General features: G+C 37.8%; 1 protein-coding gene across 2 annotated transcripts in view; it reads right to left on the reverse strand.

Moving 5' to 3' along the window:
* Positions 1–23,913, reverse strand: part of LOC150083174 (E3 SUMO-protein ligase RanBP2-like) — a 621,501-nt gene that overhangs the window by 382,005 nt on the left and 215,583 nt on the right. For both annotated transcript variants that reach the window (XM_090377889.1, XM_090377888.1), the window contains exons 15-16: positions 20,828–21,087; positions 6,105–6,225 (exon numbers count right to left, since the gene is read on the reverse strand). In XM_090377889.1, the coding sequence (XP_090234015.1) occupies positions 6,105–6,225; positions 20,828–21,087 (381 nt within the window). The remainder of the gene's footprint in view (positions 1–6,104; positions 6,226–20,827; positions 21,088–23,913) is intronic.

The raw sequence follows: 23,913 nt of genomic DNA on the forward strand, positions 1-23,913 counted from the left end.
CCAGGGGGGTACAGGGAAACAAAATGTATCAGAAAAAGAGCAAAGTTATGAAGCATTGTTTAAAGGATGATAAACAGGATATCAATCAAAAGTGCAAAGAAATTGAATTCCACAACAAATGAAGTCCTTAAGACAAAAGTTTGATCCAATGAGAGATCACCGATGAGAGAATTTTTGGCTCCAGTAACCAGATAAGTTTTTGAAAAAATGTTGCTGTTTTATTGACATTGTCATATTAAATTGTACTATAAAAGTAGCTTTACAGTTGGAGTAACACCCGTTATTTTATTTTTAATTTAGCTAGAGATTTTGGACATTACTACTTAATACATGTTGAACCTTTGTATAGTTTGAATCTTGCCTCCATTGTGATAGTTGTTACAGTGAGTTGTACATAGGGCCAGTTTAGTTAAGTTACGGCTCAATACTCATACCACTATTGTATCGGTGTTTTGGCATGAATACTAGGATTTTAATTGTGATAAATAAGAAGCTCATTGGGCACATCTTTTTTGGGTTTAATTAAGAACATAACTAATTTAACATTGTGATTGTTACAGTATTGGGTAATGTATATCTCAAACTGGATAACGTAAGGTATGATGTAAATACATATCACTGCATTTAGGAAGATATTAGCTTAGTGTAGTATTGTCAATTAACCAATTAAATTTATTCATTTTCTTGTAAACAAACTATAGTTAAAAGAAATTCATCCCCATACTAGAGCAGCAAAGCAACAAGCACAAAGTACCAAGAGTGCTGTGGCTCAGGGGAGAACCGAAGGGGGCAATTCTACAATGCACAACAGCCTAAAACAAGGTGAAGCTTGTGGACAAATGTCCAGTTTGCAGACCTATCTAGATAAGGATAGCCGAGAAGGGAGGTCTTTGTGTGCTAGGTGCAGGGAGTCTGAAGAAAGCAGGTACCAACTCAGCGATCTGGTGGGAGTCTACGAGAGACTGAGAAATAGGCTAAATGCACTTGAAGCAATTAAAATGGGGGGGGGGGGGAGCCTATCAAGCTTTCAGATGCCCAACTCAATGCCAGAGCTCACTCCTGTGCATCAGGTAACACAGCAGCAATCTTCAAGGCAAAATGCAACGGTACCACACAAACCAGTTATTGTCGGTGACTCTATTGTCAGAGAAACAGAAAATATATGGTATAGGAAGGATAGATGGAATAGTACCAGGGTAAGTCTGCCAGGGGGGAAAAGTTGATGATCATGTTGTACAGCAGATATCATCTTTTAAGGGGTACGAAAGGTGATGTTGTTGTACATGTCAGCGCTAATAACATTAAGATTAGGAGATCAGCAAATTTAATTAACAAACACAAGGAAATGTTGAAAAAAATTGCAAATTAGGATTCAATTTGAAAGTGTTTGCAAATCAGACCAAGACATGACAGGAGCGAGTATATGATGAGAGCCTTATCAATCAATTTGGCACGGGAGCGATTTTGCAAGGCTCATGGTGCAGAATTTTTCACAGCATGAACTGTGCTTGTTAAGAGGAGAAACTGCTTCTACCGGGATCGGATACATTTAAATAGAAAGGTTGCAAGAATATTTGCTGATGCTACTGAAGCAGTGTTAGGTGGTTCGGAAAAATGCTAGCTTGGACTTTTCACAGATTAATAGTAGCGCAGGCAGAAGTGAAGGTGATTCTTGTACGGCTTCTATTGGAATGAGCAGCAGCTTGGAAAGCAAGGTGCTGGGGTTTTCTAGAACTGTTGCGAGTCATCACAGAACAAGTAAATACATGAGCTGTGTTAGGGTAACTAAAAGTAAGAACAAGTGTATTTTTTACTTGTATGTACAACAATGCTATGTGTACAGAAAACAAATTTGATGAATTTGAAGTGCTGGTCAAGACACCAAAGGCAGATACTGTTGGGATATCAGAGACGTGCTGTTACACATATAAGGAATGCAGAACTGGAATTTCGAGATTACAACATATACAAGAAGGCTAGATGGGATAGAAAGGGAGGAAGGGTTATGCTGTTATTTAAGAAAGATAATATCTAAAGAAGTCCATCCAGCTGGCATGGGTGAACAGTGCAATGTTGAGTCAGTTTGTTGTGACACAAGCACTGCACTGGGAAAACAAAATTGAGAGTAGGAGTGTATTATAGGCCTAATGACTCTGATGAGTACAACAAACAATGTATATAGAAATAGTGGGCCGGTAAATCAGAATGTCTTACAATTGGGGATTTTAACTTCCCAGATATTCACTGGAACTTGTGGATTGGTCACTTGCACACGAACAAGACTTTTGTGAATTTACTGGAAGACTGTTTTCTACGGCAGCATTTTCAAGGGGCAATCGGAGGGAGTAATACTCTTGATCTGATTATCAGCAGTGATTATTCATGCATTAAGAATCTGAGGATAAAGGAAATGCTAGGTGGCATGGATGTGAGATTTACTTAAAGATGTAACTACCACCAGGGATACAGGGAAGGGTTTTGCTTTCTTAAAGGTGACTATAGTCTGGTCTCAGACAGTTTTTAATTTCTATACAGCGAGACCAACTAATGACATTATCAACAGTAAATCAAATTCTAAATGGGAACCATTCAAGGAGGTAATCTTGGAAACTAATAGACTTTTTGTTCCAACTAATAAATACTCTTCAAGGTTTAGTCCTAAATGGATGTCACATGAACTAATGAGACTCGTGACAGAGAAGAAAAGTGCATGGGATACATATAAATTATCAGGCAACACAGAAGACTATGATTGATATAAGCTAATCTGTAATCAAGTCACAAAGGAGGTTAAGGCAAGCAAAGGCAGATTACGAGAAATCTTTGGCAAAGCATGTAAAGCAAAACAGCAAAGACTTCTTTACTTACGTAAACTCTAAAAGGAAGAGGATGGATCAGATTGCTCCAATTAATACTGATGGTTTTACTGTTGATGATACGGCTCAGAAAGCTGACAAACTTAATGAGTATTTTGCAATTACAATCACATGAAGGATTCTATAACCAAATGGGAGGCCAGAAGTTTATAAAACTCTAACAGGGATCTAAATAATTTTGTAATAACTGAGAGGAAAGTGGTGGAGAAAATGATGAAGATAAACTTAAAAAAGGCACCTGAGGTGGATGGGATCTATCCAGTTATATTAAGGGAGCCAGAAAAAGAAGTAAGCAAACTCTTAACCATAATTATGGGAGCACCCTTGAATTTGGGGGGGGGGGGGTCCTGATGGACTGGAGATGTGCAAATGTATTCCCAATTCACAAAGAGGGATCAAAGGATGACACCAGTAATTAGAGACCTGTTAGTTTTACTTCTGTTCCAGGTTACTGGAACAGAAGTCACTGGTTAAAAAAGCATTGCAGGATTACATAGACAAGACTGCAGTTATAATTCACACACAGCATGGGTATGTTAAGGGGTTGTCTTGTCTGACCAATATGGTTGGATACTATGATGTGTTCACAAAGGAACTGGATTCAAAAAATTATTTTGATATCATATACTTGGATTCGTAGCCCAGTGGTCAGGAGCGGGAGTGCAGTAGTACATGCTCTCTGAGTAGACCGGGGTTCAAGCCCCTGACTACTAAATACGGTCGATCTGCCAACCCGCACTGGACCAGCGTGGCAGATTATGGTCCATTTCCTTCAACATGAATTGTTGAGGGGACTTCCATCCTGCAGTGGGTTGATAATGGCTGCAGTTTACTTTTTTTTTTTTTTATATATATATACTTGTATTTCAGGAAAACTTTTGATACTCTTGCACATAAACGACTGCTGTGCAAATTGGAGCAGTATGGCATTAAAGACAAGTTGCTGCTACAGATAAAGGCATGACTGAGTGGGAAAAAACAGCGAGTTGTAATCAATCGACAATTCTCTTCATGGACTAATGTTATCAGTAGAGTCCCAGCAGGGTTCAGTGTTGGCCCATTGTTGTTTTCTGTATTTATCAATGATAATGATGAAGGCTTAATGGCCAAGTTTGCTGATGATACAAAAGTTGGCAGGGTTGCTAATAACGGTGATGACAGTACACTACCGCAACATGATCTAGAAAAGTTGAGCAGATGGGCCGAGAGGTGGCAAATGCAAAGTAACGGATATGGGTAGCAGTAACCCCAGAGTAACATACCAACTATGTGGTATTACACTTAGGATAGTGGAAAGTGAAAAAGACCTTGAGGGTTATTGTGAAGTGAGATAAAGTTTTTTGAGCAGTGCAGGCAGGCTGCCAGAACAGGTCATGAAATATTGTCAACGATATATAGGATTTTTCTAGCAGGGTTAAGGAGGCGATTATCCTTTTGTATAAGGCAATACAGTGGAGTCAGGCCACACCTTGAGTACTGTATACAGGTCTGGAGACCTCATTTTAGGGAGGATGTAGAACTGCTGGGACGAATACAGAGAAGGGGTAATGAGATTGGTGAAGGGAACAACAAAGGGTTGCTCTTACCAAAAAAGAGCTTGAATTCTGCAAATTGCAGCATCTGGAGATTAGGCACCTGCAAGGTGATCTGTTTGAGGTGTATAAGGCCTTGAATGGTTTGAGAAAGCTCAATGCCAATGTAATTCTTCCTCTTGCTCAGATTATGCACCTGAGGGGATATAAATTAAAACTGAGGAAAGATAGTAGCAGAATAACTGTGCTGATACTTGCATTTAGCCAGCAGGTGGTTGATTGCTAAAACAAACTTCCATCTCTCACTGTGGAAGTTGATGGCTTAAATAAATTCTTCAAGGAAGAACTAGACAAACTTTTGAAGCAAATAGATGGATGAAATGGGAGGGTTCCCCCCTTCATCTCTCACTGTGGAAGCTGATGGCTTAAATAAATTCTTCAAGGAAGAATTTATTTAAGCTTACTTGCTTCACAAACTCCGAGAGTTTGTGAAGCAAGTAAGAAAAAAAGGTTTGTTTCGGAATGTGAGTAAAACAAATTATGGTTATTTGTGATAATCCGACTTCCGGTAAAGTGAAGGTTAATGGGCAAGATATCGAAGAAGTTAATGAATTTGATTACTTAGGATCAAGTAATAAATAAAAATGGTGACTGACGTACAAGTTAGTGCAAACGCATCATATTAGTACGCAGCTAAATTCTGAATTAGCAAAAATATGCAAAGGCGGCATTGTTTAAGTTATATCTCATATTGTATTCACAATATGAGACATATTTTTGCTAATTCAGAGTTTAGCTGTGTACTAATATGATGCGTTTGCACTAACTTGTACGTTGTCTAAATCTCTCGCAGCCTGAGGCTAAAGCCCTTAATGTATTTCAAATGGTGACTGATCAAATGATATAAAGAGAAGACAGGCAATTACTAAAACTTTGGTCACTGATCTGACGAAATTATGGAGAAATCAAGACCTGACCCTAAAGACAAAACTGAGAATCATTGATTCGATAATTTTTCCAGTTGCAACTTATGGATGCGAAGCATTGAATCTGAAAAGAGTTGACAGGAAGAAAATTAAAGAAAATTAAGAAATGTGGTGCCAAGGGAGAATACTGTGTATTTCTTACCTTGATCGAAGCACAAATCAGTGAGTATTGAATAAAATTCTTCTTCGTAGCATCAACAAAAGAAAACTCAAATATTTTGGACACATAGCGAGAAGAGAACTTTCTGATGAAGAACATAATGAAAGGAAAGACTGAGGGGGTAGAAGAGCAGAGAAAGACCTACAACCAGATCGAAGGATGAAATCAGTGACATTCTTGGCATGAGTTTACGATGCTGCTCATAGAGCACAAGATCGATGTAGTTGGAGGAAATTGATAGGGGCCCACAACAGTAGCTACATGAATGGAAGAAGAAGAAGATATACATACTATGCTGAATAAATAAATAAATAAATAAAGATATGCAAAATAAACATCTTTCTATATTTCGTTAAAAAATAAAATTTCCACTATTTTAATTTTTATCAGCAGCGTAATGCTATCAATTTTTGCAAATCCTATGTGACCACAATAAGCAGTACCTACTGTACTAATTAATCACACTAACTACACTATTTCCTCAAATTGATTCCATCAGAATGATCTGACTAAAGAAAATAATCATACATGTTATAAACTGAAAACTCACCCTGTCAACAAAGGTTCGGGCCAAATAAATAACAAGAGAGACATCAAGGCCATGATTGCCAATTCCCCGTATCACCTCTAGTCCATATTGAAGCATACGCCTTTGCTCCCCAAGTTTTTCCCTAATTTGAAATGTTATCACATTTAAGCATTTTAAAGTAGCATAATATTAAACTTATATAAATTTAAAATTCCATATATGAACTGAACCAAACACAAATTAATTATAAAAACTAATAAACAAATTCCAACTTTTGATGTGGAAGAAAATTATAGTTATTTTCCTGCATGCACAATATATATTACGCATAATGATTTGTATCAAACATTAAAATTTATTACTAATTAGGTCAAAGTTATGATATAATATATAAAGGTGTTTAGTATAAGAGACAAGATGCAAGGAAGACAAGCTTTTATTGTATGTCTAAAAACAGTAATATAAAATAAAAAATACAAACAAAATCATTTACTTCCATCTAATAAAGGAAGGGCAATACCTCATTAAAGCAAGTGGGGTTTACATACTTTGAGTGTTAATGATAAAATATAAAATAGGTGAAGGTGGCTTTAACAAAGGAATAAAATAAAAATGTGACAATCTTAACGAAAGTGGAAATATGTCTAAAAAATTAAAAGTTTTTAGGAATCAAAGTCAAGATCAAAGAAGTGACTAGCTTGACACAGTTGTTTAAATAAAGGGAAAAATAAAAATAACAGTAAATCACTGTCCACACAACCTGCATTCCTCTTCACACTGCCAGAAAGTACCAATCCAGTTGCTCCCTAAACCTCACAAGACTGTCAACCTACCCTGCAAGGCAGTTTATTCTGGTGGTCAACAACACACTGACTGAACATAAAGGTCCTGAGGTCTAGCCTATTAGTTATCCCCTAATAACATATTTAGGACCACTAGTTTTGTATCCCATTTCAATGTAAAATTTCCAGTCATCCCCCACTGATAGGAAAATTACTGGAGAAAGTAAAGTTGCAAAGAGAGGAAGTCAAAGAGCTCCAAGTGATTAGTAGAGTTGGGAGAACGGTAGAATCAACAGATGAATTTGACGAATGAGATTTTTAAGCCAGAGAAAATCGAAAAGGTGAGATTCCAAATTACCAAGTCTCCTTCGGGGAATATCGGAACGGATATATGCACAAGTACCACCTTTGAGGCGAAAGAAATCATACAGCATGTAATTTGGGCAACTGAGATGAGCAGAGTTGAATCAACCGATAAGTGAGATTCTGTCAGAAAAAGTACATGGGGTTTGGCAGACTGCAAGTGGAAATGCACATCGTAGAGATTAGAAATGAGACCACGTATATTTGTGAAATGAACAACAAAGTGTTTAGGAGGTTTAGATCTTTTTGCAGATAAGCTTGCTCTATCAGTTTGACAATTCATGGTGTATTCAATAGTAAGAAAAAGTGTGTGTGGGGGAGAGGGAAATGCAGTATTAAGTAATGAAATTTTTGGATACGGCATACATGTGGTAAGAATATACCCAGATCCTTGACACATGGCCGCAACAATGCCCCCTACATACACACTACTTGGACTTCCTCCAGTCACTACCTCAAGATTATACACTAACTGATCCGGAAGCCTCCTAGAGAGTTACCAACAGGTTCGGTCTAGTGTACTGTACCCTCGAAATGTAAGGAAGATTGGATCTCACCGTGATGTCCATCATAACCTCAAAAGTCGTCAGTCATACTGCATGATGGAAGAGATGAGGAACGGTTGACTAGAACAGCTCTGGAGACTAAAGATGGGTTCCACCACTTCAAGTCTCCAATAAGCAAAGTGGCGGTATTGCACCGGTTGATGAGAGTCATCTACCTGGTAACACAGAGGGATGTCATGCCTCCATGTGATGTGGGCACCACACCTCAACCCCTGCTTACATTGTTTTTGCAGTTGTTTAGGCAGTTTTTGCACATCTATCCTGTGACCATCCTCACATAGTCCGAGAATGAGGTGGATATGTGCAAGTAGAGGATTTGGCTGTCACAGACCCTCCAGACCTCACCGAAATTGGGTCCACTTGACTTGAGTGTCACCCGAATATCCATTCCATCGGCATTTTAGACTCCCTGGTAGCAAGTACATCTTATCTGGCATAACTCAGATAATGTTTGTGACAATCTCAAGGACCAAGTTTGTTGAAGTATTAGTAGCAGTAGCAAATGATTCAAAAAAGCAAGCTGATATGGCATCAGCCAAAATAAAAAACTCCAACAGTTTCCATATCACCTGCCTCCCTCTCTAATAGTTTGTCTAGTTTTTCCGTGAATTTAGTAAAACTAGTCACTTCCACAATACTAGATGGAAGTCTGTAAACTGCTTTCCCCAACTGGCGAAGGCAGTTTTTGCACATCTATCCTGTGACCATCCTCACATAGTCCGAGAAAGAGGTGGGATGCCATTAGCACTGAGCTTACCCAATTCATTCAAAGCCTTAAACATATCAATCGTAGGTGCCTAGTTAGAGGTGGACGACTGGCCAAAAATTCTTACCAGGGAAAACTTATAGTGGCCTCATGCTAGTATTTATGGCCAAAACCATTGGCCTACCAACCCACCAGGGTTTCCCAATTAAGTATTATGGCCAGTCCGCTTCTGTGCCTACACTCTCGAAATACTGCAATATGCAGATGCCTTTTCTAGCAAGAACAGCCTCTTATTCCTCTCACTAATCTCATTTCTCTTCTCTGTGTGTACACTCTCCAATAGATCCACATTCTTTCTGAATTACAGCCCTGTATGCAGCACTTAAAATGCAGCCTACCACAGCCTCATATAATGGAATAATCATCTCCTTATCCCTGCATCAAAATTCCTGTGCATAGCACTGACAAAACCCAATGAGCTGTCCTAGCAGCCCATCTGCACTGCACAGGAAATTTCATGAATGATTGCACAATTACTACCAGGTATTTTTTATTCTCCACTACCCTGATGGGACCACACAGATGGTATTATGTAAGGTACTGTCCAAATGCAGTACCTTACATTTGTCAATGTAAAACTTCAACTGCTATTCTCAGTGTATCTGCCTATTTTTTCTAGATCTTACTGAAGTAGAATACCCCAATTACTGCCATTAACTGCCTAACCAACTTTCATGTAATCTGCAAACTTACACATCCAGCCTGATGTGCCTTCATTAATAAATATAAAACAACAATGAGCCCAGCAAGGAAACCTCAGGAACACCACTAATAACAGAAGTCTATTTTGCAGTACAAGTAAACACATCGGTTGTGTTAGGGTAGCTAAGAACAGAAACAGGTGCATGTATACTTGCATGTACACCAATGCTAGGAGTTTAGTAAATAAATTTGATGAATTTGAGGTACTGCTCAAAACATCAAAGGCAGATATTGTTGGGATATCAGAGACGTGGTGTCACACAGATATAAGGAATGCAGAACTGGAATTTGAGGAGTAGAATATCTACAGAAAGGATAGACAGGACAGGAAGGGAGGAGGGGTTATGCTATTAGTTAAGAAACACACAAAATCCAAGGAAGTGAAGCCAGTCGCTGGACAGTGCAGTGTAGAGTCAGTTTGATGTGACATAAGCATTGGGAGATCAAAATTGAGAGTAGAGTGTGCTATAGGCCTAATGACTCTGATGAGTATAATAAGAAACTGTACAGGGAAATAGAGTGGACCAGTAAATCAGAGAGTCTTATAATGGGGGATATTAATTTCCCAGATATTGACTGGAATTTGGGGGCTGGTCACTCACACACTAGCAAGGCTTTTGTGGATTTATTGGATGATTGTTTTCTACATCACCATGTTCGGGGAAGCAACTAGATGGAGTAATACTCTTGATCTGATTATCAGTAGTGATTCTTCATGCATTAAGAATCTGCAGACAAAGGAACCACTAGGTGGCAGTGATCACAGTGTGCTGAAGTGGGATTTACTCAAAGAGGTAACTACCATTAGGGGTAAAGGGAAGGGTTATTGCTTTCGTAAAGGCGACTACGATGGACTGAGACAGTTTTTAAATTCTATACAGTGGGACCAACTGATGATGTTACCAACAGCAAATTCAAAATGGCAAGCATTCAAAGAACTTATCTTGGAAGCTACTAGGCTTTATATACCAACTAAAAATATTGTATAAGGTTTAGGCCTAAATGGATGTCAGATTAACTAATGAGACATATGGCAGAGAAGAAAAATGCATGGGATACATATAAATTAACATGTGACACAGAAGCCTATGATAGATACAAGTTGATCTGTAACCAAGTTACAAAGGAGGTTAGGCAGGCGAAGGCAGATTACGAGAAATCTTTGGCAAGGGATGCAAAGAAAAACAGCAAAGAGTTCTTTACTTATGTAAACTCTAGAAGGAAGGGGATGAATCAGATTGGTCCACTTGATATCGATGGGTCAACTGTTGATGATCCTGCTCAGGTAGCTAACAAACTAAATGAACATTTTGCATCGACATTCACAAATGAGGAGTTATTCAGCGAGGAGAATGCCAGAGGTGTATTCAACGCTGGCAGTAAGGTAGAGAATCTTGTAATAACTGAGAGTAAAGTGGAGGAGAAATTGTTGAAGATAAACACAAGAAAGGCACCTGGGGTGGATGAGATATATCCAGTTATATTAAAGGAGGCAGCAAAGGAAGTAAGCAAACCCTTAGCCATAATTATGAGAGCTTCCTTAGACACAGGGGAGGTACCCACGGACTGGAGATGTGGAAATGTGACCCCAATTCACAAAGGAGAATCAAAGGCTGACACAAGTAATTATAGACCTGTGAGTTTAACTTCTGTTCCAAGAAAATTAATGGAGGCACTGATTAAAGAAGCACTGCAGGATCAGCTAGACAAGACTTCAGTTATAGCTCGGACACAGCATGGTTTTGTTAAAGGGGAAGTCTTGTCTGACCAATTTGATTGGATACTATGATGCAGCCCCAAAAGAACTGGATGCAGGGAATAACTTTGATATTATATACTTGGATTGTAGAAAGGCTTTTGATACTGTTGCACATGGAAGACTGCTACACAAATTGGAGCAATGTGGCATTAGAGGCAAATTGCTGCTATGGATAAAGGGGTGGTTGAGGGGGAGAAGACAGAGAGTGGTAATCAATGGACACTGCTCATCGTGGACTAATGTTATTAGTGGAGTCCCTCAGGGTTCAGTGTTGGGTCCATTATTGTTTTCTGTATTTATAAATGATATTGATGATGGTATATCAAGCTTAATGTCCAAGTTTGCAGACGATACGAAGGTTGGCAGGGTTGTCAAGGACACTACTGACACTATGCTGCTGCAACAGGATCTGGAAAGGTTGAGAGCAACGTATCAACTTTGTGGTACTACACTGACAGTGGTAGAGAATGAAAGGGACCTGGGGGTGGTTGTGCAGGCAGATATGAAGTTCTCTGAGCAGTGCAGACGGGCTGCAAGAATAGCTCATGGTGTATTGTCAATGATATACAGTAAACAACCGCTATTCGCGGAGGTTACATTCCTGAGAAATGCCGCAAATACTGAGTAATGGCTCCCATAGTAATAAAGGGGTTCCGTTCCAAAGTATGAAATATATAAGTAAAACTAGTCTAAAATTTTGTCTAGGTATGTATTATATGTACCTTCATAATATGACTATGTACATAGACAGTACATAGTGAAATGCAAGCATAAGGCATAAAAATGGAAATAAGAAACAGTTTGATATTAAATGTAATATTTATTAGAAATTTCAAACAAATCTTTCAATCCAGCGCCTTTGCTATAGCTTAAAAATTATCCCACCAGTTCTATCAACAGTTTCGCTAAAGTGTTGATAAAGGAGTTTTGCCTTTTCACTAATGATGAGTGAACTTAAAGGAATTTTATTTTGAGTTCGGTCTTCTATCCACAGAATAAAGCTTTTTCCATTTTTTCTAATTTAACATCACGAGTTACAGAGCAATTTTTGAAGCAATTAGCGCGTTTTCAAGGACACTACGGCGGATTTTTTCTTCAGATTTCTTGATTGATCGTACCGTTGACTCATTGATTTTATAATGTTTTGACACTGAGGAGACACTTTCACCATTAGAAATTTTGTCTAATAACTCAATTTTATTCGCTAATGTCATCACCTTCTTTGATCTTTTCACATTTCCCTTGTTATTCGTAGCCATATTTTTGTACGGGTTAGAAAGAACTAATCCACATTAAAGTCACTTTCTTTCATTAACACACTCGAAAAAGTCTGTTTTACACTGCAAAATGGTAGATTTATTACTTTTGTAAGCATATCAATTTATAAATTGATAAATTTATTCAATTTATAAGCATATAAATTAAAAGCAAACGACGAAACCAATGACAAGCGCATAGCACATACTGAACAAGGATTAGCGAGAAACATCCACGCTCACAATTTTGTCACTCCTCTCCCCCCCCCACCCACTGAGCGCTGTTTTAACCGGGAAAGATAATTTTAGCCATGCCCATGTTTTTTTTATGGCGGAAAATGTTCACGGCGATTTAAAATTCACATTTTTTTTTATATTAAATCAGCGACCGCAAATAGTGGGGGTTTACTGTATAGGAATTTTTCTAGCAGAGATAAGGAGGTGATTATTCCCTTATATAAGGCAATGGTCAGGCCACACCTAGAGTACTGTATACAGGTCTGTAGGCCTCATTTCAAGAAGGATGTAGAGCTGCTGGAACGAGTACAGAGAAGGGCAACAAGATTAGTGAATAGAACAAAGTTGTGCTCTTACGAAGAAAGGCTTAAGTTTTGCAAATTAGTGTCTGAAGACCAGGCATCACCGAGGTGATCTGATAGACGTGTATAAAGCCTTGAATGGTTTGAGCATGCTCAATGCTGATGCGATTCTTCCTCTTGCTCAGAATAATCACCTGAGAGGGCATAAATTCAAATTGAGAAAAGACAGATGTAGAATAGACGTGAGGTAATTTGCCTCTAGCCAGCGGGTGGTTGGTTGGTGGAATAGACTTCCATCTTTTGTCGTGGAAGTTGATGGCCTAAATAAGTTTAAGGCTCAGCTGGACAGGTATTTCGAACGAACAGGGTGTGAAGTGGAAGTAGGTTTTTTTTTTTTTTTTTTTTTGGCTCAACACTGCACTGTACATCTATATCAACTGGATGCACTTCTTTTGATTTTATGTTTTTCTTAATTAACAGCATAACACCTGATGAACAGTGCACTGTTGAGTCAGTTTGGTGTGACATAAGCACTTCAAAAGCAAAAATAAGAGTAGGGGTGTTGAGAGAACAAATATAGATACGTATAATTATAACCCAGTTTAATGTAAAACATACTAATAAGTAACAGGCAGTAGCTTTCGAGACTAACGAGTCTTTATCAACTGAAATTCAAATACAAATACAACGGATAAGTGCAATGAGCTGAGTGAGGTACGTTATTCATGTGCTATTGTAGTTGCAAGGACATGCGCTGTTTTTACTCCACTGATCATCTAGCATTAAAACAGTTGTCTCTAGGATGGGGTGTAGTCGTATGCCTTTGTGGCAGTTTATTGCCTTTGGATTGTTTAATATGTTAAGTGACTCTAGCCATAGGCGGTGGCGAAAATGTCATGAGTGGTCTACTATTTCAAAGTCACGTTTGGGATCAAGATCATGGTTGGTGGCCCAAAAATGTTCCGCAACTGCGGACTGGTCAGTTTCGGCAAGCTGGATTGCTCTGTCATGTTCCGTAAGGCGATCTTGGAGACGCCTTGATGTTTCTCCTATGTAGCAGCTGTCACAGTCTCTACAGGTGATGCTATATACTATATTGCTGCGTAAGAGAGGTGTGACACGGGTCTTCACACTGGAGACAAGTGAACGTAGGTTCCTGAAGGGTAACTGCACGCATTTGATGTTGTAATTTCTAAGAATCTTCGAGATCTGTCCTGGCATGCCTGGATAATAGGGAATGTAGGTGGACGGTATACCGTCTTGGTTCGGTGGCCTTGGGTGGGATATGAGTTCTTGTGCCTGTAATAGGCACCTGCTTAGCACATGGGATGGATAACCACATTTGGTTAGGTCCACCTTCACACGGGAGATCTCGTTACGCCTAATTGCATCAGTGCTGGAATGGCTCCAAGCCCTGGAAAATAGGGTGCGGGCAGTGCCTTTGAGATGACTTGGTGCGTGGCCGGATCTGTAGTTAGTGAATTGTCCGCACCACATTGGTTTGCGGTATACTGAAGTCTCTAGATGTGGGCCTACGCGTAGGAGTGTGTTATAGGCCTAATGACTCGAATGAGTACAAGAACAGTTGAACAGAGAAATAGAGTGGGCTAGTAAATCAGAATGTCTTATAATAGGGGATTTTAACTTCCCAGATATTGACTGGAACTTGTGGGTTGGTCACTCACACACTAGTAAGACTTTTTTGGATTTATTGGATGATTGTTTTCTGCAGCACCAGCATGTTGGAGAGGCAACCACAGAGGGTAATACTCTTGATCTGGTTATCAGCAGTGATCATTCGTGTATTAAGAATTTGCAGATAAAGGAACCACTAGGTGGCAGTGATCACAGTGTACTGATGTGGGATTTACCTAAAGATATAATTACCATCAGGGGTAAAGGAAAGGGTTTTTGCTTCCGTAAAGGTGTTAATTAAGAAAAACATTTCGTGTGACATAAGCACTGCTTTCGCAGTACTTATGTCACTGCTTTCGCAGTACTTATGTCACACCAAACTGACTCAACAGTGCACTGTTCATCTATATTAACTGGATGCGCTTCTTTTGATTTTATGTTTTTCTTAATTAACAGCATAACACCTCCTCCCTTCCTATCCTGTCTATCCTTTCTGTATACATTGTACTCCCAAAATTCCAGTTCTGCATTTGTTATATCTGTGTGACACCACGTCTCTGCTATCCCAACAATATCCGCCTTTGATGTCTTGACCAGCACTTCAAATTCATTACATTTATTTACTATACTTCTAGTATTGGTATACATGCAAGTACAGTCGGTCCTCGTATAACACGTGTTTATACATGAATTCGATCATACACGATTTATAAATAGGGGAACATTATCTTATATAACACGAACCAAATTCGCTTATGCACGATTCGCCTTTGTGTTTACAAGAAATGGCAGTCGAACGCGGAATCACTCCAACCGAACGCAACACGATAGGAATGAAGAAGATTCTGAAAATGTATTTATGTGTTTTATATCAGTGAAGGGGAAACACATTTCACCATAATAACGTAAAAATCAACACAATTCCAGCTATCGATATAATCGCAAATGCAATTAGATGGAGTTTACTACCAGTTTATAACAGATTCCACTAGCAGAAACGAAACTGGAAATTGTTTTTATTGTTTTATGGTAGTAACCCCCAGAAATGTGCTTTAGTAAAATGTGGGGTGTTAATAGTGTATCTCGGCCTTTACAGTGTTGTTTATTCAGTTGCTATACGTGCGCAGCTTTGTTTATGTGTATTAAGCGTGCCTCCTCGTTTTGTAATTGCGCTTTATTCCCTAAAAATTAATAAAATACTTAAAAGGTGTGAAAAGGAAACGTCCTGGCGAAGACACTGCAGATTCAGAGAGAGAGAAAAAAAAAAAAGCAATATCGATAAACAGAGGCGGACTGGATCAAAAATTCTTACCCAGGAAAATTTATAATGGCCTCATACTACGGTTTATGGCCAAAATCACACCGGCCCTCGGCCCACCGGGTAAGGCTTATGGCCAGACCACCTCTGTCGATAGAGAAAAAAATATGAAATTGTGAAACGCTTTGAACGAAATGAAAGACCATGTGATATTGCACGTGCTACAGACCTAAATGAGGCAACGCCAAAAATTACAAAGAATGCGGAGAAAATAAAAACAACTTTCATAGCGAGAACAACTCAAAGTGTAATTAAAATCCATTAGATTAAGAAACAAAGAATTGGAAGAGATGGAACGGCTGTCATCTGTTTGGATAGAAAATCAAACAAAAGTTTGCTTACGATAGAAGCAAAAGCATTAGCAATATTTTATTACGTAATAGTTGTAATAAAATACGTAAGCATTTTATTACGACTTACGTATAATTTATACTTACGTATTATAAAATACGAAAGTATTTTATTACGACTATTTTATTTAATATAATAAATTTTTTACGAATAAAATACGTATTTGTTTCGTAAAAAATACTTTTATTATAATATAATAAATAATAAAAAAATTTATTTTTGTTATTTATTATATTATAATTAAAAAATATTGTATTTTTCATTACGTATTTTATAACGATTAAAATTACCCGATTATTTATTGTGTTTGGTAATGTTTTGGTTCCAAATGTGTGTTCAATCTTGGGTGGTCGGCACCTAACCCCACTTTTCCCATATGGCCTGTTGTTTATATTGCATTGTTATTTATATTGCCTGTTGTTTATATTATATTACCCGATTTTGCATTGCACGAGGGTTTCTAGGAACACAACTATCGTGCTATATGAGGACAGACTGTATACATGCACTTATTCTTATTCTTAGTTACCCTAACACATCCCATATACCCACCTGTTTCACAATGACTGCCATTAGTCCCTGGAAACTCCAGCACCCCTCACTCCAGGTCGCTACTTATTTTAATAGAAATTGTGCAAGAATTACCTTCACCTCTGCCTGTGGCTACTTTTAATCTTTTAGTCGGTGAATCGCCCCCCCTCAAGCTAGCAGTTTTACGACCCACGTAACACTGCCTCGACAGCATCAACAAATATTGTTGCACCCTTTCTATTTAAGTGTATCCCATCCCTGTAGAAGCAGTCTCTCCTGTTAACATGCACAGACCACGCTGAAAAAAAATTCTACCCCTTGAGCCTTGCACAATCTTTCCAGGGCCGAATTGATTGACAAGGCTCTCATCATGTATTTCCTCCTATCATGTCTGGGCAGAATTACAGCCATGATTGTTTATGGCCAAAACCACACCGGCCACTCGACCCACAGGGGAAACCCAGTTGAGTCAGGAGGGAGGTGGGTCTTATGGCCAGTCTGCCTCTGTGCCTACTCTCCAGACACTGCAATTTGCAGAAGCCTTTTCTAGCAAGAACAGCCTCTTATTCCTCTCACTAATCTCATTTCTCTTCTCTGCATGAACTCTCCAATAGCTCCACATTCTTTAGCTGCTTTACCACCCTAGATGGGTTTTTTTTTTTTTTTTTTTTAACTTTTAGCTTTGATGATTTCTCTTCCACTTTCATCTTGAAAGTGGAAGCTTCGTCTTAAAAAAATAAATAAAGACGAAAAATAGCAATAGAAGTAGGAGCGTTGATTTCACCCTTGTATTACACTAATAGTTTAACAAAAAGAAACATTTGTACAAATGTCAGAGCCCTTACTACAACCCCAGCAGTTCTTCACATTTGTTAAACTATTAGTGTAATACGAGGGTGAAGCGAATGCTCCTACTTCTATTGCTATTTTTCATCTTTATTTATTTAAATAATCCTTTTTCCCTTCCCCATCCTCAATTTAATACCTCACCCTTATACCGTTCGCTCGTTCCAAATCTATTTTGTAAAATACATTGATCTCTTATCTTTACAAAATTAAATCCTACACTAAATTTCACATATTTATATTAAGCATATTGATATTAACCATTTTTATCGCAACTCGATACTTATTTTTACCTAAATTAATTTTTACCTAAATAATTACACTGCATTGGGACTACCTTGTCCATACTGTATTAGAAAATGCTAATTTCTTTTCATTCCTTTTTGGCCTTTCACTTTTCTTCTACTGCTATGGACAAGTATAGAAACGCAGTTCCTGATACATGGTCAGGTAAATCCCCTGATGAAATACCTGATCATGTATCAATATTTATTTCAGCTGACATCAGATCAAGCATTTTTTGCATTACCTATATTAGACCATTTACTAAATATTCCCCCCCCCATATCTGATGACAGCTATACCATTTTATTTTATTTGCAATTTATTAGTATTTTGTTGTACTAATATTACTTTACAGTTCCCTCACTTTATATTGGCTTGGCAATTCAGCCCATAATTTACTTAATTCATCATAACCTAGGATATTAACATTTTTTCACCTTTCACTAATCTACTACTCTTCTTTTTCTACTTTCCTTACCCTTATAGTTACTGGCAACTTATGTAACTTTCACATCCATTTAAGCATACTTAATTAAATTATTATTACAACTAATAGTTTAATTGCAGTGCACGTGTGTTCCAAGGCTAACTCTATAGCATGAGACTACAATCAATATGCGGCATTCAGTGGAAATCAGTTCAAATATCATAGTGTCTCAGAAGACAACAGCGGCAACAAATCCCATCAATCACTGGGAGAAGACAGAGGGTGGTAATCAATGGGTGCTGCTCTTCATGGACTAATGTTATTAGTGGAGTCCCACAGGGTTCGGTGTTGGGTCCACTGTTGTTTTGAATATTTATCAATGATATTGAGGAAGGTATACCAGGCTTAATGACAAAGTTTGCAGATGATACAAAGGTTGGCAGGGTTGTTAATGACAAATGGCAGTGTGCTACTGCAACAGGATCTAGAAAATTTGGGCACATGGACTGAGAAGTGGCAACTGAATTTTAACATTGACAAATGCAAAGTACTGCATATGGGTAGAAGTAACCCCAGAGAAATGTACCAACTGTACTACACTTAAGGTGATAGAAAATGTAAGACCTGGGAGTAATTGTGCAGACAAATATGAAGTTTTCTGAGCAATGCAGACAGGCTGCCAGGGCAGGTCATGAGGTTTTGTCAAGGATATACAGGAATTTTGCTAGCAGGAAAAAGGAGGTGATTGTCCCTCCATATAAGGCAATGGTCAGGCCACGCTTTGAGTACTGCATACAGGTCTGGAGGCCTCATTTTAGGAAGGATGTAGATTTGCTGGAGCGTGTACAGAGAAGGGCAACAAGACTGGTGAGGGGATTGAAGGGATCCTCTTACCAAGAGAGACTTAAGTTCTGAAAATTGCAGTGGCTGGAGACTAGGCACCTGCGAGGTGATCTGATTGAGGTGTATAAGGCCTTGAATGGGTTCAGCACACTGAATTCTGATGGGATTCTTCCACTTGTTCAGATTACGAACCTAAGGGGGCATAAATTCAAACTGAGGAAAGCTAGATGTAGAACAGATGCGCGGAAATTTGCCTTTAGCCAGCGGGCGGTTAATTGCTGGAACAAACTTCCATCTGTCCTTGTGGAAGTTGATAGGTTAAATAAATTTAAGGAGGAACTGGAGGGAATTGTTTCATAAATTTTTTTTTTTGTATGATGCTGCATAAGCTCATACACTTGCTTTCTTGCATCACATGCTACTACTACTACAACTACTTCAAGCCATCTGTGCAGACCAGCAAGAAGTGAGAATATTCATTTTGGTGTGATGAGTCGAGTTGTGGGTAGACAGTGATATTCTTCCCACAAGAGAACAAACACATGCCATGGTGGAGGGGATTGGCATGGTGTTGGGGAAACCTTGTTCACCATGATATGTAAATTGGTGGGTAGCTCTCAACTACAAATACTGAAAGACAGCTGGCAATCTGATGGTTGCACAAATTCTGTCAAAATGGATAAAAAAAAAAAATGTCTGCAAGGGCTGGTCTAACAGGGATTTTAGTTTAAAAGCATACTGCAGAGGCAACTGCTTTTGCAGAACGAAGAAATAAGGTCAGTTCATTCACCTTCACATACAAACAATCGACAAAAGATGTTCTGAATGCTCTAGTAGCAATACAAATAGCCTGGTAGTGGATGGGAACAAGCCACCAAAGAACTACTATTTCTTGCAGATACAACAACAACATATATAAGCTTGATGTAACTTAGTGTTCAAGGCAGAAGTACAGTGGTATACACGTTTCAGTTGGTGGTGTTTGAATCCATATGACAACAAAACGCAGCTAATGATAACATTCTTTTAAAATGATTATTTGCACACTCATTATGATCTCTCTCTCTCTCTCTCCATATGAGCAAAGGCTCTAAATTTATAAAATAATAATTTCACATATGTTGGAAATTAAATAAAAAACAAATGAGAACGAAAGTTTTGAAAAGCACTTACAAAAGTTCACAAAGCTTCCTAGAACCCTCATCTCCTCTGCAGATTGTGCTCACAGAGGGTTGGTGGAAAATTTGCAAAATGAAATCCACCAAAATCTAAAAAAAAAATACATTATGTGAAGCAATAGCCCACTGGGAATAGCAACTCAAAAGGACCATAAGATCAGATCTTGGCTTACTTTGTGCATTTTTATAGGTACTTTCCAAACTATTAGTTCTAATTCAACACAATGTCATGTATAATGCATAACAACTCTAATTCCTGTGTATACCACCCTTCAAAAAAATATTTTATGAGTTGACAAAACATTGCTTCTGCAATAGGTGAAAGAACAGTCAAAGCAAATCAACATGGCCCTTCTACACTGACCCACAAGTTGCTTTAATCCTGCAATAAAATGAAGCAACTTGAATTGATCTGCTTCACAATATGAAATTGAGATTCCACAGCAACTTTCTCGTCACTAGGTACACAGGCAAGGCTTTGCTACCTCACATATACATTAAGATTCTTCACTAAACTAAAATTATATTTCTACTAAATGTACAAATGCTGAAAGAAATATAAAAGGAAAACAAGCAGAAAAGAAATTAATGCCTCACCTGCATGAATTTGTACATAAACTATAGATTGCATTCCAGCAAGTTGACTGCTGTTGGGAACATATCTGGTCAGATATATCTGGAGGCACACACATAAAATAATCAATAACTTTAGGACTCACTACCACCTTCTGGTGGGCAAGGGTTGCACTGGTGACAAAAGCTGTAGCAATAAGAAAAGCATCAACATCTAATTGACAAAGTGTTTCAGGACACCCTCTGGTTAAATCACTACTGCCATACTGTAAACCTTCGAATAACTGCAAATAAGAAAGTATTTTAAATACAAAACAACTTTTCAATGGAAATTTTTAAATATTTCAATATATTTTAATATATAATCCTTATAATAATGACCATACATAGAGAGAGTAATCTTTCAACTTCAAATAACCCTTAAGATCAGAGGGGTGAAAAGTTATCTTCAAGAAGTTTTGAATTATGAGACAAGGGGCCTTTGTAAGGACATTTCTGTAGTCTGAAACTGTCAATATTTCTGAATGATTGACACATATACCAATACATTTTATAAACTTCATAAATGTACAATACTAGACCTCTTCATAATAACATAAAAAAACTGAATATCAAAAATTCTGCCATTCAAACCAAATGATTGAAATAAATTTCAAATGTTATAATCTTCAAAGGTCAACAAAGTGGGCTTTTGTGAATTACAATTACAGATTGCATTTCAACTATTATGCCATATTTTGGAAAGCCTGACTTGACAGGGCTTGTCTTGACTCAACTCAAGGGTGATGCTAACCATTACTCTGCTAGTTAACTGTTTTCAGTCAAAAATCAATGAAATGGTTGAGCAGATTGTTTTTTTTGACTTTGAGAAGTCTCAATTGTGAACAATTTCATCTTGACAAAGGCAGCAGATCCTCCAAAGAGCCTTCATCATAAGCAGCAGTTTTTCAGATAGTAGAAATCCAAAATAAGAATTCTTTTATCTCCATAGCTTTGGGACTTAAATAGGCCCTCTGTCATTTATCTCCAGATACAACGGACAGAATCAGGGACTGGCTGTCACTCTTTATAATGTTAACCTTGCAATATTCAATCTTTCTAAATAAGACAGCCTTACCTTACAACAGCTTAAAGCAAACAGAGACCTTGGTAATTTTCCCTGCTGACAAGGGTAGAATAACTGTAGTTTTAGCTCATTCTTCTTACCACGAGAAAGCATTAATTTTTCTTACAGAATATAATTTGTCTATAAGCCAGTACTTTGGAATCCACTAAAGGCCTCAGCAGTTTACCTAAAATCCACGAACCAGGTGTGCAATTAAGATTTGCTGTTCATTAATCAACTCTCCAACTTACAGTCTTGCAAAGTATCTCAAAACTCCATTAAAGCCTTTGATCTCTTTAATCTTCCGAACAGTCAGTGAAGTCTAGTAATAATTTTATTAACTTTGTATGTAACTTGTATATTCCTGAGGATTATGAGGAATGAGGCCATGACATATTCTTAAGGATTATGTCATGGTCTCATTCAATATTGTATTCCTTTTTACCTCCATGCCAATAGAACTGGCCATTTCTTGTGCCAGAATTGTTTTTCAGAATGACTATATAGTTAACAGCAGAACCAAACTAACACTTACTGATATACATGTGGGTCTTCAGCTTTGTCTCACCAGTACCCCAGCAGTATTTGAGGATCATGTTTCATCAAATTAAGAGCACTGCCGTGGGATTACCCATTAGTTGCATAGTGACAGATCTAGTGATGCAAGATCCTGAAACTAAGATTTTGTCTTTCCACTCTGAGCCCCTATCCTCTTGGTGCTACTATGCGAATGACACATTTACCTTAGGACCAGCTACAAGAGCCGGCATTAGCTTATATTTACAAGGGTCCTTTCTGTGTGCCTTGTAGAATCAGATGAAATCCCTTCACAGATGAAGAAGTATCACTCCAAGAAGACTGATATCTGTTGTTTGTAGAATTCTAACATCAAGAGATGCATGTGAATGAGATTCAGAATCCATATCACTTAAATAGAATTCTATTTCAGTATCAGATGACATATTATAAAACATCTGATTCAATGTCATCAGATTCAACATACTGTCCATCCTATAACAACTACAAAATTATCTATAACAGTACAACAGAAAAGGTTATGGTGGACAAGGCTAAGTATGAGAAAGCAATGGCTAATTATAGTGGACAGTGGTTTTCAACCGGGGTGACACAACAACATTCGAGGGGGTGCCACGTAATTTGGGTTTAAGTTAGTTACTTAAACTTATTTTTTTTATTTATTTATTTATATATTTGTTTCATTATAAAAAGGTGTACGATATCTATTTAATTTTATGGTGATCTATAATTGATGTTTATTTAGTACAATAAAGAATAAAATTATTATAAAAGTATATATAATTTGTATGAGTTGTAATTTTGTTTATAGTTATATTATCGTAAAACTATCACATAACATATTTTTTAAATATTAGATTGAGTAGGGGTACCACAAAGTAACATAAATTGCTTAGGGGTGTCGTTATTAAAAAAAAGGTTGAAAACCACTGGGCTAAAGAGAACACAGAATGGGGAGTGGAGTTTTTCATTACATGAATACAAAGAAGAAAATGCACCAGACTGGACCCATGCATACTGGATGTGGGGAAAGTCTTAGATAACCCAGCTAATGTTGCTGATGAACTGAATAGGTACTTAGTACCAGTTTTTACTGATGAAAAGACCCTTCATATTGAGGAGAGGCTATGCAAGTCAAGTTCAGATATATGAAATTAGTGATTTTGAAAGATGACTGTTTATTAAAAGTAGTTTTGAGCACAAAGGCAAGTTAGGCTGCTACAGTTGACAACATATACCCAGTAATTTGAGGGAGCCAACCAGTGAGTCTATTTAAACCACTGAGGTTAATTATGAGGTCATCATTAGACTTAGGTAAGATTCCTCGGTTGGAGAAATTGCCCACATACTGCCAATATATAAAGGCAGTTCTAAGAGTGAAGTCAGTAATCCAAAGACATTTAGATAAGAATAGCATTATGAAGGATACACAAAATTGTTTTATTAAGGAAAATTTGCAATTAACTAA

The sequence above is a fragment of the Mastigoproctus giganteus genome, chromosome 7 (assembly GCF_048544385.1).
Source record: "Mastigoproctus giganteus isolate SK-2022 chromosome 7, ASM4854438v1, whole genome shotgun sequence".
NCBI lineage: Eukaryota > Metazoa > Arthropoda > Arachnida > Uropygi > Thelyphonidae > Mastigoproctus > Mastigoproctus giganteus.